The 17286-nt window shown below is 39.8% G+C and overlaps 1 protein-coding gene across 1 annotated transcript; it reads right to left on the reverse strand.

Moving 5' to 3' along the window:
* Nucleotides 1-1243: 1243 nt before the first annotated feature.
* On the reverse strand, nucleotides 1244-16123 carry LOC137298530 (uncharacterized). The gene is made up of 15 exons (XM_067830826.1): nucleotides 15973-16123; nucleotides 15297-15395; nucleotides 13915-14013; nucleotides 13578-13655; nucleotides 13060-13124; nucleotides 12148-12487; nucleotides 10753-10934; nucleotides 8795-9085; nucleotides 7625-8193; nucleotides 7252-7400; nucleotides 6777-6904; nucleotides 6262-6362; nucleotides 3920-4080; nucleotides 3381-3505; nucleotides 1244-2313 (listed from the first exon to the last, which is right to left on the reverse strand). Exons 1-15 carry the CDS (start codon nucleotides 16069-16071, stop codon nucleotides 2208-2210), a joined length of 2592 nt encoding a protein of 863 aa, XP_067686927.1. The 5' UTR covers nucleotides 16072-16123; the 3' UTR covers nucleotides 1244-2207.
* Nucleotides 16124-17286: the final 1163 nt, after the last annotated feature.

The raw sequence follows: 17286 nt of genomic DNA on the forward strand, positions 1-17286 counted from the left end.
GCATTCTATTATAGTGATTAAGAATCTAATGGTAGATGATCAGATGGTGGCCACAGGAGTACACCTAGTTGCGGGTACAGCAACGTCCAGTAAACATGGACAGAGTACAGTGACTATATGCCCCAGCCCATCCAGCTGTGAATTGGTACCTTGACATTAACTCGGTCCGCCCATTAGGCTGCAGGAGTTGTATGCTCCCTGTGGAGTTGACATTGCCGTTGTAACGGACATCCGATGATCGAGGGGAAACAAAGCGCCTTTGAGCAGTTGAACTGGATATCGATGCTACACAAATGTTTGCTTTTATAATATAATACTTTAGTTACTTTCAAATGTTGGTTTAAGCACAGGTTTTCATATTCTCAACTCTCAGAATGACATTATAACAAAGTCTTTGTTCCATCGTTGTGGATTACGCCCATTGCTTGAAACAAGAAGTTTCATCCTCTGCGCTGATATCGGACGAATTATTATACATATATTTTATTGTGATGTCTCCACTTGCAGTTTTCACTGTATCAACCTGAATTGTGCCTACGCATTTCCACCGACTTAAAACTGCATTATTTCAAGAGGTCAGCGACCAAACCTATGCTACCTCACGTCTTTAGGTAAACTCCACATAAATCAGCAGAACTGTAGATTTAAGCATCGTGTTGAATATGTAAGTTATTTTATTTTGTCAGAGGACTTTAGCCTGAAAGGTTATCATTTAAATGCATAATTAACACGACAAACTGAAGTGAAGAGTCTTTACATTCAGGGGAAATCGATGGCTGAAAGAAACACAAAAGCGTTTTCATTTATGGTGCAATTTGCGCTCCATTAATCTCATTTAAGTACGCGACCTCCGAATGCAAGATTAAAAGACATATTCAACCTATAACCGACTCAATTAGACCTACTCCCATTGAGTGGAATGAACAGATGACATTCCAGAGAACAGTTGTGGAGTGCACTTTGATCAGCAGCAATATACTTAGCCTCACTATCTATCGCCTCAACGGGAATCGGAGATTACCGTTTCCCAGATTACCTTTTCCCCAACTGCAGTTCAGCTGAATGCTCAGCACACGGATGTGTGTCCTTGAAGACACTCGTGTGTCCTTGAAGAGAGACCATCTCAGTCATGTGCGTGCGGTATATACTAGTACTTGTCTTTAAAAGCCTCACTTTTCCTGTGTTATTATTCACTGTCACAAGCACTGCACATATGTCTAACTTGAAAGTAAAAGCATGAGATATTCAGTCCAGGTTAATGTTTTATTTTTGGCAAAAGCAATTACTCAGCAATATTCATGTATGGACAAGCTTGGCACAGAAGGTATAAACTGTATTTACATCAGCCATTATTGTCACAAGCTTATAAAACAAAGCTCTTCACAGTCCAGTGACTGTCGCTCCTCCCCCGCTATTAACTGTCCGCACAGCTCGGCATCATCGATGCTCCATAGGGATGTGTTGAAGTGACACAAAACAGAGTGTATTTGGTTTCATGTAAAATACTAATACACAACAATGTCATAATCATTTTCACATTTATGTCAGAATTTAACAAATGATGAGCTATGAGAATTTCATATAATCTGTTAAGTATAATGTTGCAGTTTCTTTACCTTACATAATCGTGTTAGGGTTGTGGTCGAGGTTGGGGTAAAAACCAAGAAAAAATGTGTAAATGTTGTAACAATGCAGCATCATGGCTTCCCTGTCAATTTGCTGCTATTGTGATATGTACAATTAACGTCACCAAAAATACTTATACACAATTCCCAAGTGTCCATTTGCACGAAAGCGAACATTTCTGATTGAATATTCGAGTAAGAGTAAAGAAGATCCCGATTTTGGAAAAATAAACCATTCAGGCACGTTTCGTGTTGATGTCTGTACGTTTGAATATGTTCAATGAATATGTCATGAAAATACACACTCCGTCAGTTATTTTCACTCTTACTCATGAAGCAGTTATGTGTAGAAGATGCATGTCTGGTGTCAGTATGCATATAGTAGAAAAGCTCTCACAAAAGTTTTAAAGGATAAAAGTTTCATTACGGCACGAGAAACGAGTGTTTACAAGTCACAACGAATTGTTTCAAGTGAATTAATCATCAGTTACATGCATTACACAAATGTGTTTTCGAAGGCATATGGTGACATTGATTTCATTTCCATCAGTCCTGCCCTAAATGATTCCTTGACACTGAGAGTCAGCCACTGGCAAGTTCTTCTGGTGGGGTAATCTGTGTGAACTGGTCAATAACCTCTTTCATTTGTTCCGCAATCGTTCCATTAGATTTTCCTTCAGATTTTAACCTTCAATCAAAACAAAAATACACGATAACTTTCTTGTAAGGTCCTTGTCGGATTTCTTTTGCACGCACGATTTCAAAAAAACTAAACGGTAGCAACGATTATCATGTTTGACACATATGAAAGAAACAAATGTTAAAAGTATGCACTTTGACCGTATGTTACTCATCGGTAGTCTGCATTTCCCACAAAAGGCTTCTCAAGTGTTCTAAAATTATCTCATCCAAAACGGAATGTCAGTTTTATTTGTTTTACTTGTCGAAGTGTCACTGAATATTCGACCATGTCAAGCCTTAAACTATGTTCCTCTAGATTCAAAGGAGGTGAAATTTCAGTCAGACTGTATCTATACAAATAGGTAATAATTGTAGTTACTTAGTTTGAAATGAACGTTTAGAATATCATTAGAATATCATCATAAATGGTTTATGGATAGAACTGGAATGTCAATCACTGGAAATCTATGTATCGATATATCGACTCAGATAACTGCCACAGTTCATCAACATATCCTGTGACGAAAAAGTATGTGCTGTACAGAAAGAAAAATAACTAGCTATGTGTGCCCTTTAATACTATCTATGAATTAGTCTGAAATGTTCATCTATCTGAAGAGTTATCTAAATCATGATAATCTTAATATCATTAATGTTTATGTGTCAGTGAAATACCGATTTAGAATGAACAATCATAACCTTGTGTCGATATAGTATCAACATTAAATATTTAATGACAAATCGATTTCATGGTATGCGATATCTTTCCTTATGTTGACGTTATAGTCATAAGAAAACACCTCTGGCCATTTTCACGAATTAGATGCTTGACGTTTTAGACGATGCTATAGGATGAACATAGAGATTTTTCTGGGTCACATCTTCTTGTTTTACTCTGAACCACTTCGTTTTTACCTGATGATGGGGCTAGAGGATGCCCCGAAACGTTGTGGTCCAGAATAAAACAAGAAGGTGGAACCCAGAAAAATCTCTATGTTCATCATTTTCAAGAAGGCTGAAAGTTGTGCAAAGAAGGACGTACTATGACGAGAATCACAAACGAGTTTCACTTACCACTTTTCAGCATGTTGAATGATGGACTCCTTGGTATCATTGTGCTCCATTTGCTCGAGTGCTTCCAGTAACACACGAAGGAACTCATGGTTACATTTGTATTTCTCTTTTGCCCGAAGCAGAACCTTGAAATAACCACATGTACATCTATTCCATTATATATTTGGTATCATATAACACATTCTTGACACGTTTTAAAATAAGACCGATATTTTCAGTCAATTTTAAAGAGGTATTCTTGCCTATATTGATTATTTCTAATCTGGTGATCTGCCTTCTGTTATTGGCTATCTATAGTCTGTTTTTTTTACATTGTATTGTCCACATAGTGATATTAGTTTTAACTTTCCACACTATTGTTAATTCAAATAGTGATATTCTACTTGTTTTACTGTCCTTCGTCGACAGGTTTTTACAATATACACACAGTGCTTTTCAGTGTCACGATATGGCTGCAATATTGCCGACGTGACGTTAAATATTAACTCACTCACCCACTATTGATTATTCCCTTGATTTCCACAAAGAAGTATATTTACCACGAACATCCTACATTCCCGACCGCCTTTGTGGGCATCGGATGTTGCAGTATCAGTTTCTTGTTTTGTCAAACCCAGAAATATTCCCAAATTCTCGGGCTCAACTTCGATGTACTTCAGGATATCAAGGAGAAACAGAGTTGACATCGGTTCCGGTGGACCTACAAAGATAGGAAACAGGAAACAGTTGGTCGCATCTGCATTGAAAATATCGACAAGACAAAAGCATAAAGTTTACAGTGTAAGACACAATTCTCAGCATTAATTATAAAATATCCCCTTAGGTATCATCCGACGATATCAACGGTTTCTTCCCCGACTATCTATAAAATTGCGCTGCTTATTGGGATACAATAACATGCATCAACCAAGTCAGCCAGCATGGTCATATATTATATACATATTTTAACCCAAATCTTCTTGGACTTTAACTACTTTATCCGTGGTGTTGTATGTGTTAACATCTAGCTAATGTCCTGTATAGTTGGTCCTATGTTTTTCTCACATTACACATATTCTACTAATGCAGATTCAGTTACATCAACAAATGATAGTGTCCTAACTTTTACAAGCATTCTAATATGAACAAATATAATTATAAAGGGAGGCTTTAGTGAAATGTTTCCCACCTAAAACAGGGGCATCCATCTTCATGCAGCATGTATAGAGGAGGCAATTTTAAGAATCTAACCAATCATGCAAAATAAAAATGATTTCAAACTTCCCAATGTACAAATGGCTTCAGTTCAACACCTGGAGCAAACATTACATTTTATGAATTTATGTACTGGGTTTCGTAGGATGTCTCTCTAATAGCTCCCGTAATGACAGCTACTACCTAAACTCACTTTCACATGTAATGGCCAAATGTCATTTCATTAGAAAAGTAAATTATGTTTCGAAAGTCATAATCGCAAAAGGAAAATTCATTACCAAGATGTTATCACTTGTTTCTAGTTCAGTGGCAATCAGTTGTTTTGTCCACGAGTGTAAATGTCCTTTATCAGCTAATCTAACCCTGTTCTATGAGACGGCATGTACATACTGAAACTATGGTTATAAGGTCACGAAGCTTGGTGTCAGACGTATACTCGCCGACAAAATAGGCAACAATTAGGCCTTATCCAACTGGTTTGAATTTGGGGTGCACCGCAGAGGACAACAAGCACATTAGTCTGTCCCACAGTCCCTGGACCATACTATTTTCCCTACTTCCTAGTGTTCCCTGCAAAGCTGTTGCCCCATCTGAAGCAAGTCTAGATTTTTTCCAGGTTGGTCTCCTTGGTGCTCCGTTTGAATTTAACTGGATATATATGTTACCACCAAAATTATATATCTTCATGGAAATGCGTTAGTCTAGAAGCACATATACATGGAAACGGATCCCAGCTAGCATGGTGTCTGGGCTAAATTGTAACAAGTCAAATGTCTCAGCTACAACTACATGTATGTATGATCACAACACGGAAACGGCATCATAAGGTATAATGATGAGCCTCTCGCGCGCGGTTGATAAAGTAAATTTGTCATGTCGCCATGACACCATGATATATTAATCAATCGTCTCAAAGTGAATTGTGGCGGGAATCGTACTGATCATGAAAGTGACCATCACATCTATTCAGATGATTCCCAACTGATGAAAGGATTTTCATGTATTGCTTGTGTTAAGTCATGCATGACTGGCAGCATGCTCCAACACAAAGCAGACAAGACTGAGATACCTATAATTTCTACCTCTCCCAGAGTATGGAAATATTACGTCAGCAGTCTAACAGTTGGTCAGGAATCCAATCTAACCTCTAAGATCTTAGAGTCTACCTTGACTCGTTCATAACCTTGGACTATGTGTAGGAGAAACCACTTCTACCTCCGGAACAATGGTTCTGGTCGGCATCGTTTTACTTCAAATGCCATTGCAACTCTCATGCGATAACATAATTATTCTTTCACGCCTGACCTACCGCAACAGCCTATTCAATGGAATTTCTTAACATCGACTTCACTGATAGCAAAGATAGAAGAATGAAGATGTTAGTCACTTAGTTACTAAGACTATGCCTTGAGAACAAATCCAACTACACAGGACCAGCTGTTGTAATAATGATAGCACATTAAACGTTTCTCCATATTTCCATTGATTAATTCTAATTTAGTGAATTTATGACGCATATTTTGTTTGGGAAAACTGAAGGTATGCTCTCTCTATCTGCATATGTTCCTACCTGATACCAACTTTATCCTTTATATGATAACACTGTGTATTGCGAATGTTACTTAATATAAGTCACATCAATATATCCACATGTTTGATGACATGCATTACACTTATAACAACTTACTGATGTTTTCTGTAAAGCTTTCAAGGCTGAGGGTCTGGTTCTTCAGCCAATTCCAAGATGGCTTATTCTCCCATTCATGTTTGCAGTCAGACGATTTCCAGCTAGTGAAAGGTAACCAATAGTTTACGTGTGTATGTGAATGTGTGGTGGGATGATGTGTGATTTACATTGGGCATCCTATTACAACCAGCAGTAAGGCCTTTCCATCAATAGGATCATTTTTCTCTTTGGAAAGCACAACAGTACAAGCTACAGTCATACATTGATAAAACCAAAAACTCCAATGGGTTGTTATTACTTCGAAATTCATCGACTGTTAACAAATTATGGTCGGATCATATAAAGTATCGTCAGAAAGTGAGAATTCGCATCTCCGCTAAGAATATGTCCCCAAGAGAAAGAAAGGCTTGAAACGCCTATTGTTCTTGCTTTCATATAAACAGCGATAAAGAAAACAATGCGTTTCATTAAGACAGTTTCACTGAGAAGAGGATAATTAATGCATCAATACTCACCACATCTCAAGATAATCAATGACTGACTGTGCCGCTGACAGGTTGTCAACTCTTACTAATGCTTGTGTAAGTTTTGTGACACCAAAGTCTGCTGCTTTGGCGTTTGCTGAGAACCACTTCCCCAATACCTGTGGACTTAACGTAATGACTTCACCAGAAAAATCATAAGCAACTCAGTTCTGGCAACATGGCTGCTATTCATGGCTATTAATCCATCAGTATTTATAGCATAGTAAATATGTATTTCAACTGCGCTGAAACCACCATCTTTGGGTTTTCATATTTCCGATTCAACGGAAGACCTACTTGGACACACTTACCATCGTGGTTGGAATATTTCAACATGTTCTCAACATCTATTATCAAGACGTTTGTTCGGTTCTATCTTTCTGGAAATACGATTCCGTGTTATGAAACAGTATTCGAAAAAATAACCAAAACTCAACCACTATAAGATAATGTATATACACCATACCTGTTTGATTCCCTCTTGAGAGTCATACAGATCATTGTGAAGTACATCCATCAACCAAGGTAGAGAGCGGCAAAGGTAGAGCCATATTTTCCACCAGGACCCAAACAGTTGAACTGAAAGACTGGCTGTGTGTTCTGCTACTACGAATTCTGAAAGCACATTAATGTAATGTTTGATTGCGATTTATTTACTTCGTTGGGAAAGTTATTCTTTGATTTTGGTTCGTCCTCTCCTTTTTTCAGTGTGATCAACTTTTATTCCCTTGATGTGCCAAGCAATCATTGGTGATAATGGCTTTAATAATATTCGTATTCATAATAAAATGTACACTTCATTAAAACAACTATATATCAAGTAAATGACATATACGTACTTCCTTTGGACTCGTACAGTTCTGGATCATAAGCCTCATCCAGTCCTCTGTTCACTTCATCAGCTGCAAATTTTGATACAGAATAACTCTGGGCCGAATATGCACTTTTGTCAAGGATAAGCGGCAGAAACGTGAGCACGACGTGGTTGTCCGTTTGCAGATCTTTTATAGCAACCGTAGCTCGACTGATGTCTTTCAGGTCAATCACTTCTAGTTCCAAGGACTGGTGACAATTCATCCCTGGGAAGTAAGTGATCTTCAATGGTGAGATATCTACCAATGATTTGGCGTTTCCATTGACAGCAACACCGTATTCGTTTTCCGGTTGAGATTTGAACATCCCGCTAACACGGAGACAGAAATAGTTATCGTTCTCCCATGCCGAGGTACGTGTCTTCAGGTTTTCAGCTTTACAGCATTCCACAATGACGTCGTGTAGTTTTGGAGACACTTGTTTTGCGTATGCCATAAATGTTACTATGTGAATCTTTCTTCTTCGGTGACAAGTTGATGTTTGCTTTTTCAGGCTCTTCCTTTGGGTGTTTTTCCGAGTCTCCACCACCGTCGTTCTGTTTATGATTAATTGATTAATATTGAAATATGAATCTAATGCTTTTAGACATACGTGCGGTAATAGTTGCTACAGGTTTAAAGCCGCTTTCAACGTACTTCAGTTATGTCAAAGCATGATGCAGGACGAAACCGTGATACTGGCAAAACGAAGAAACATCTAAGGAAGGACCTGGGAAGCACAATGATATTTTTAGTGCTAAACCCCCGAAAAGATCAGCAGTTATGTAGAAATCCGTAACCCATTTTCCCAAGACAAGAAAGTATTTAATGTCAGATATCCTTGACGTACACACCTTGACTAAGATACTTACGGTTACCTTATCACAAGAGCTCGAAACATAGACATCTAAAAGTTAGAACCACTTCCGTCTGTAAGGGGGGCGGGGGGGACCCCTATATAATCGGAAATAGGACTACATGTTGTTTTGGGGGACATCTCCCCAGTCACCGAACCAATATTTTGGCGACTCCCGTTAAGCCAGTCGCCAAGTAATTATCACATTATATCAACCATCTATCAACATTTCCAGGACGAATGCGAACATCTACACAGTGTTTATCGTTCTCAAGATAGCATAGAATATGAACAATTCTTACGTTGAAAAGTGTTTGGTTGCAAAGCTTGCTACTTTGCCCTTGATCTTGATGTCAGTGTCAAGGACTGTCCAGTACTTTGTATCCTCTTCTACACTCGAGACATTCTCGGGTCCAGACCTCGACAAGACAAAGAGTTGTCCTTTCCCAGTGTATTTTTCGGGAAGGGGCAAAGTAAGAATGATATCTTTCTTCGGCTGTGTGCCAGACGTGTGTTCAATTTCATAAAACCTTGAAAATGATATGATGGCATCTAGGTCTTTGGTAAGAGGCAAACTCTCCTCGACCTTAAAGAAAAAAACTAATATATGATGGGAAGAAGGGATGTATACTGAACCGCAAAAGAAACGTCACCTACCAGAACTTTTACCAGATATGCTTCATCTTAATTTAATATGTTTTTACTTGTTATATATGCAAGCTGGCCCTGGTTCGTAGCCAATGTGTAAGTAAAATTTGGTTTCAGATTCTGTATTTGATACAAAAAATGTCGTCAAAACGAATTTACTAAAGTAATAATGGGACGAAGTTTTTGTGCGCGTTGCATGAAAATGACAATGTACGTGCATCACGAGGTGTCATCCCTATACGAGGAGGCAGCGGGCATTCACCAAATCACTATTCGACAGTAGCGACATGCCACGATTATCAAGGGAACATGGAGACCAAGCTTTAGGAAGACTGAATGCTGTCCAGACTGCAAGACATGTTTATTTATTATTATTCTGTTCATGTTCGAACAATATGCCGCATGCAGCAACGAATCCAAGCCGCAGTGGAAGACCGCCTGTGACAACGCTCGAGAAAAAATCGGCAGATTGTCCGTCATCACCTGCAAAATCGTTTTGCCAGGGGTACGGAAACTGCACGGACTATTGCCATGCCAGAGACCAATCAGGGACGACACATAGTGAAGGCGCTCGTGGCAGAGAAACGTTAGTTGTCGCAAGCCATACAGGTTTCCGATCCTCACTGTTCGACATCGCCGTGGTCGTCTCCAGTGGGCCACACATCAACGGAATTGCCGGCACCGGGAGTGGCGAACTTTAGTCTTCTCCGACGAGAGCCCGTATTTCGTCTCGACGACTGATGGCAGAGTGAGAGTGTGGCGGCGACGCGGGGAGCTTTTTGCAGATGACTGTGTCCTGGAAAGAGACGCGTGGGGAAGTCCGAGCATAATGGTGTGGGGTGCTATTGCTCTCAACCACAAACTAGGCCATGTGGTGTTCCGGAATATTGGTCCTGAAAGAAGGAATGATTCAGCATGCGTCGAGACCCTTCGTCGTGCCACATTTTGGTCGTCATGGAAACCACGTCTTCCAGAAGGACAACGCTCCTGCAAATATTACCAGAGCAACTAGAGACTTTCTCCGTCAACACGGCGTACAAACTCTTCCATATCCTGCCATCCGTCCAGACTTAAACCCGATAGAACACTCGTGGGACGAGATTCAGAGGAGGCACATTGATGTGCGACCAAGACCGACAACTGCAGCTGAACTCTCTCAGGCGTATCGAGTATGGGAGCAAGTTCCCAAGGCTTTCATCAACCGTCTCATCCACTCCATGTACAGAAGATGACAGGAGTGTACCATACACGATGATGACTTTCGGGACCTGTCGCCATTTTGACTTGTACTTATCTGAAATTCGTCTTAAAAGTATTGCTATGAAACATGTCAGCTGATTACGAATTTCAAAAAAGGAGTGAGAGTTTCTTTTGCTATTCAGTGTATGATTAGCATTCCAAGATCTCTTTCCGCAAAATACTATTGCCTAAACTCTATAACTGGAAAAGTTGTTACAAGAAATAAGTTCATATGAGAATGTTAGAAAAGCCTGTTGGGATATAACATGTATTTGAGGGTAAGTGTAATAACACATTCAGCCTTGTAATTATGACAAATGTGCGTGAAACAAATAGATGTGACACATTGACCAGCCGATTATTTAGCTTGAGTGACATTTTGCCGGGTCTGTCAAATGCAGTCTTCGGAATATCAATTTCTACATCAGTGTCAAGCACAGAAGCTATCTTCCCACCATTGGCTGGAATGTCAAGCAGTTCTTCTCCTGGTCTTTGACAAATGACAAACCAGCCACGGCTTCCTAAATTTATTTTGACTTCTGCTGTCCAACGTTGCTGAAAACAAAGAATTTGAGAAAATATTCATTCATTACGACAGTGTCACTGATGTTAGAGTTGTGCTGACGATTCTTTCTTTCTAATCACCAAAACTTGGCTCCTGGGTTTCCTCGTTGTGATGTGTGGTCTGGTACAAAGAGTGCGGGTCACAAATCAGTTGAATTTGAGCAATGTGAGGACACTTTTTTCGTAATATCCCTCAAGTCTGATACAATGTCGCTTCCGCGGGTAATTATCTATGTCCCTCTGACCCGGGCGTTATTTTCATTACCCGGGCATTATGTTGATTTTGTCCCTCGGCTCCAGAACTTTGAATTTCTACTTATTTTAAAGACTAATACGACTTTTGTCTTGTCATCACTGAATATGAATATGATCGTTAAATATCACAGTATATATTGACAATTTTCAACATGTAATGCCGACACCCGGTTTTGAACTCGTAACCCTTCGCTTACTGCCCTGGCGGTTTTATCCACTAGGTTACGGAGGAAAAACGTCAAGATTCATAACGACACCCTATGTGCGTTAAGGTGGCACGTGCTTCCAATGCATTGTGTTTGTATGTGGTGATAACGTGCAGTGATGCTGCATACACAAGATGAATGTCATTGCAACCTTCCTCAGTGGGTTTTCCTTCAAAGATCAGACTCCCCTACATTTTTTAAAGAGTATAATGGCTGTAAATAATCTAGTCTGGAGCAGACAATCAAGCGACAATCAATCAACGACATGAGCGTCGATCTACGCAATTGAGATACAATGATATGCGTCACCCAAGTCAGTGAACCTAACCAACCGATCCCGTTAGTCGTCTCTAATGACAAGCATGAGTTACTGATGATCAGACCTGTGAAGGTCCCGGGGTAGAATAGGCCTTCAGCAACCCGGGCTTGCCATAAAAGGCGACTATGCTTGTCGTAAGAGGCGACTAACGGGATCGAGTGGTCAGGCTCACTGACTTGGTTGACACATGTCATCGGTTCCCAATTGCGCAGGTCGATGCTCATGTTGTTGATCTCTGGATTGTCTGGTCCAGATTCGGTTATTTACAGACCGCCGCCATATAGCTGGAATATTGCTGAGTGCGGCGTAAAACTAAACTTACCCACACACTGATAATCAGATCTATCCCGGATCCTTGTGGATATTACATACGGTTGAGTTGCACGTCACACGTTGCAGCTGTGTATTTGAACATGACTCTTACCTCCTCTGGCACGAAGGCTATTTTTGCCACCGATTCCTTTTCCTCTTCATTCATGGTTGCACACTTTACAAACACTTCAGAATAGGGGCTTGGTTTGTCTTGCAGAGGGAAAGTGATTGTCAAGAGAATATTTGGTTGTGATATACGGCATTCAAAAAACTCTTCCCAGAAGGATTCGTCTTTCTTCTTCGAAGGACACTTTGGGTGTTTAGCTGGTTCGTATCGCTTGAGCATCATGAATGTCTTGGAACAACCCAAGTCAGTTTGTGACCCAAATCTGATACTCATGCTCTTGATATGCTTTTCTTCGCAATGTTCAGCCAGGATTCTTTCTGCATGCCTGAAGATTAACGTAAGTATTACTTTTTGAATGTACAGTATGTGCTGAGCAGCACAAGTTATGGCAACCATAAACTTCCATGCCCTTTATATCATGATTATAGCATATAGAAAAATGCGTTTTAAGGTTTAGCAAATATTTTCATTGTAGTAGCTCTGAGTAAGATTCAGCTGCCATCTACAACTACTACTACACCTACTAACGTTCGAAATACTTGCCTGCCCTGCCGCCCGGGACGAGTAAATTTCAACACGGACTGACAGATAGTCAAATTCACCTGCCCGACGGTCGGGTTACAATTTAGACATGTGTACGAAGATACTTTGCAATCAGGTAAGTTTTTAGTCAGAGCCAGCAAGTTTTAAATCCAACCAGCCCTATGGTCTGGCTTAATTTCTTTTTTTTTCTTTTCTTTTTTTTGGGGGGGTGGAGTGGGCGGGCATAATCTGCATCTGCTACTACAACTACAACTACTACTACTGCTGCTGCTGCTACCACTACTGTTACTACAACTACGGCTGCTGCTGCTTTTCTACGATTTGTGTGTGTTCTTGCTACCTTTCAAAATCCACCGTTGTTCAATAGCGTCTCTAAGAGCTTTGTTATCACCGGCCAGAGTCTTTGCAGAGTTTCCCATCTCAAAAAAAGAGCGAGTGAGTAAATTTATTATGATTTCTAATGACCGATTACGCAAAGATACCAGCTTTTGCCAAGGTCACTGGCGACTGCTTCCATGGAATAAAAATATCATGAAAAAAGACTGTCATCTGATCTGATCTAATTTTGCTTGGACTGTGAAGACAATATGCTGTGGCAATCTCTGAGCGGGCTCAAATACGTAATGACGGGGGTTTATTCAAGAATCTATTCAAAGTCATATAAAGTTGAAATTGTAGAAATAAGTGGATAGCGAGATCAAACTCATATTGAATGAAACAGTCTCAGCCTTTTTATCTAAGCTCAGCTTAGTTCACATTTACACGTGGTTTGTAGATCTATGTGCCAAAATTTCCACCCTTCCAACTACATGCCAAAAGATTTGGTACATACAGTTTTATGTATATTATACCCATTGTCTTCATTTATTAACCTGGTCTTTTTTGTTGACGTCAGCTCCAAGGAAAACCAGCCATCTCTCTACGGCATAATGCAGTGGTGTTTGGCCGTTCTGTAAAATAACTTTCAGGTAGCAGAATAGAAATTTGAAGACTACATGTATAACCTAGAAGCAATTTGTTCATTGAATATCACCCTCAAATAGGTCGTTTTGTATAGCAAAACCTACGCTGTCAGAACAACGTATCTTAAGTGAAACGAAACATGGTATTAAGAAATGAATTGAAATTTCAAAAGCTCTAAAATTTCTTAAAGTATTTAATTATTTTCTTCATGAAAGAAATACTGACAACAGCAAGAATGTTTGATACCTTATCTTCATGGTTAAAGTTGAGAGTTCGAGTCAGCAAGATCTGTAGAATTCCTCGTACGCCAGACATCACGGCATGGTGAAAGGCCGTCCGCCCATTCTAGGAGAAAAGTGTTTTGTGAGAGTAACAGCGAACATTAACATGATACGGGAAATCCGGTGTTACAGATTGGTTGGTATTCCAACAATTCACAAGCTCTCAAAATGGACGGCGCTGAACTTCCACCAACATCCCTGTTCAGCCTGTGAAATGATATTCAGGTTTAGATACCTCTCAACTGAAAAGTGAGCATACTGCGAAGTCATGCATTGAAGAGGTTGAAAGAAGCAGTGGGTGGTGATATGAAGAATCGGACTCCTTACGGCATAGGAAACACAACGCTTGAAGTAGAACGCTCTTTCGCACAAAAGGATTCTTCTTGAAAAAATGAATTTATCGACAACTGTATAGAATTCTCGAGACGAGAAATACATTCACATTCAAATTACTTTGCGCATAAATGGACATGGAGAAGAATAATATAAAGATGACTCATCCAAAACCATCCCAGAGAAAGAGTTCCCCGATATTTTTCACTGCTGACAAGAAACGCTGATATACAGTGTGGCCGAATAGAAAATCAGGATCTTCTCGGGTTTCTTGTGATTATGACAAACATGACTATGTAAGCTGTTACTGAAGTAAAGATTTATTTCCATTCAGTCTATTGGAAATATGTGTGTCCAGTGTGCAGATTCGATTCCCCAAATAGTTTGGCCATATTAGGTTTGAGCGACCATAAAATTACCAAACCAGGAGGGACACTTTTGCCTCTGTCTAGACGCTCACATTCTTTGGTAGTTGACGTTTGAAAGTAGGGCACAAGAACTTACACTTATCGACACAGGCGATTGGTCGCTTGTAACCAGGAAGATCGTATCCCCTAGACTAGCTGCTCCACACATACTTGCTCACAAAGCCCACTTATCGGATTACTTGGAACACTTATACACATACACACCGAACTATGAACCACAACGAAATGTCGTGGTAATCTGATCGACATTTCCACGTTCAGGTCATCGTCACGTTTCAATGTCATATCTTATCCGGACAATGTACTTTTTAGACCTTATCTGCATATGTAGTTTCGCGTTATTTAGTCACAACTAAGTGAACCTTTCTTTACATTTAATAGTTTGGAACTCTGGGTTAGTCCAGTGATTAAAGCGTTCGCTCGTCACGCCGAAAACCCAGGTTCGATTCCCACAACGGTACAATGTGTGAAGCATATTTCTGGTGTCCCCCGACGTGATCTTGCTCAAATACTGCTAAAAGGGACGTAAAACCATATTCACTCACTGAGTAGGGCACAACACAATTATTCACGCGTGCACCTCTACCGTGTCAGCTACGTCAGCTTTTGCGCCGTATTCCAATAGGCAGGAGACAATGTCTGTATGTTGACCTTCAATGGCATGGAGGAGCGGAGTCTTGTCTGTCTGAAATTGACATGATTGTTCGTCTACAGAATAAAAATGGAACAGTTCTCTAGGACTCCACAGGTATCTGAGAAAGCTGTATTGTTTCACAAGTCATGGTAAATAACCATGTCACTATTCATCTTACCCACCCTGTACATAATAAAAATAAAGCAGTCCTCTAGAGCTGCACGTGTCTGAGAAACCTGGATTGTTTCACAAGTCAGGATGAGCAGTCATGTCATTATCCACCATGTGTGTGTTGGATAACTCAAAGTATTTGTGTCGGTACGTTCAACTTCGACATAGCGATACATGCTCTACTTTATAAAATGGTCTCACATATGACTTTGGAATATATCACTGAAGGACTGCACTTCCACCCACTCATATTTTATTCAACATTGGTCAGTTTGCACACCCCTTACTAAACAAATACATATGAAATACAATGCATTTTTTCAGTCCCATTAATTACTGATAGACTAGTCTCTGAAAATTAAGGACTGCGGGAGGAATTATGTACCTAGAAATACAGAACTATGTCAGTTTCTCTACAGTTTATTACACGGTTGTGTTAACTTGCGCTGATATTTACCCAATTGCTTCCATTTACATCTGTTCCTCTCTTGAGTAGTTTTTCAACTGTCTTCAAGCAATTGGAGTCAATAGCCTCAAACAGAGCTTTTCTTGTCATGGCTGTTCAGTTGCTCAGCACTGCCTTTACCGACGTGGTCCGGGTCGGGTCTACAGCTCTGAAGTATGGGATTGGACTATCAAGCTTGGTGACGTGGCTGATATCCGGTAATTATACCGTGAGGTGAACTCACCACTCACTACTAGTTATCTTAAAATATATGAACAAACATGAAACATAGCAGTAGGAATATGCCAACACCATATATATCTGATTAAGAGACGGTACAAACACAACATACACACATGCTCACACATGCTCACACATGCTCACACATGCACACACGCAAACATATTAAGATTGGCATGTGAATGCAATACAAACTGATAAATAGTAAACTTCGTCAGGATATACTTGTTTCTTAGTAAAAGAAAAGGGTTTTAACAGTAAAGAATGATATATACTAGTACATAATTATGCACACATGCACATATGCACAATCACACAATCAAACCTCTTATGAGAATCTATGTCTATGAAAAGTTGTGTAAGACAAGAACAGCGATGGAAAGACATATTACAGACTCATGAATGAAGCAAAATACATTACCAAAATATTGAATCCACAGTTGTGGGCGGTAGTGATATAGTCTCCTTCTTAAGCGGGTAAAGCGTCATGATTGTGGGGAAGATACCCGGTGTGACAAGTATTGAACAGTTATCAAGCGTTTTCACAAGAGGTATGCCCTCGCTCACTTGTCTCTTTATCAGGTAACATTGTGAGATATAGATTACGGTGAGTATGGTTTTACGTCGCTTTTAGCAATGTTCCAGCAACATCGCGACACCAGGAATGGGCTTCACACATTGTACCCATTATACCCATTGTACCCATTATACCCATTGTACCCATTATACCCATTGTATCCATTATACCCATTGTACCCATTATATCCATTGTACCCATTATACCCATTGTACCCATTATACCCATTGTATCCATTATACCCATTGTACCCATTATACCCATTGTACCCATTATACCCATTGTATCCATTATATCCATTGTACCCATTATATCCATTGTACCCATTATACCCATTGTACCCGTTATACCCATTGTACCCGTTATATCCATTGTATCCATTATACCCATTGTACCCATTATACCCAGTGTACCCATTATACCCATTGTATCCATTATACCCATTGTACCCATTATACCCATTGTACCCATTATATCCATTGTACCCATTATATCCATTGTACCCATTA

This window comes from Haliotis asinina, chromosome 10, assembly GCF_037392515.1.
Source record: "Haliotis asinina isolate JCU_RB_2024 chromosome 10, JCU_Hal_asi_v2, whole genome shotgun sequence".
Lineage (NCBI taxonomy): Eukaryota > Metazoa > Mollusca > Gastropoda > Lepetellida > Haliotidae > Haliotis > Haliotis asinina.

Bases quoted from the DNA above. Each gene is read 5' to 3' on its own strand.
- LOC137298530 (XM_067830826.1), bottom strand. From the start codon at position 16,071: ATGACAAGAAAAGCTCTGTTTGAGGCTATTGACTCCAATTGCTTGAAG. The intron at 15,396-15,972 runs GTAAATATCAGC...TGTCAATTTCAG, and splicing joins ATGTAAATGGAAGCAATTGG to ACAGACAAGACTCCGCTCCT. The intron at 8,194-8,794 runs GTAAGAATTGTT...AATCATAAACAG, and splicing joins GCAACCAAACACTTTTCAAC to AACGACGGTGGTGGAGACTC.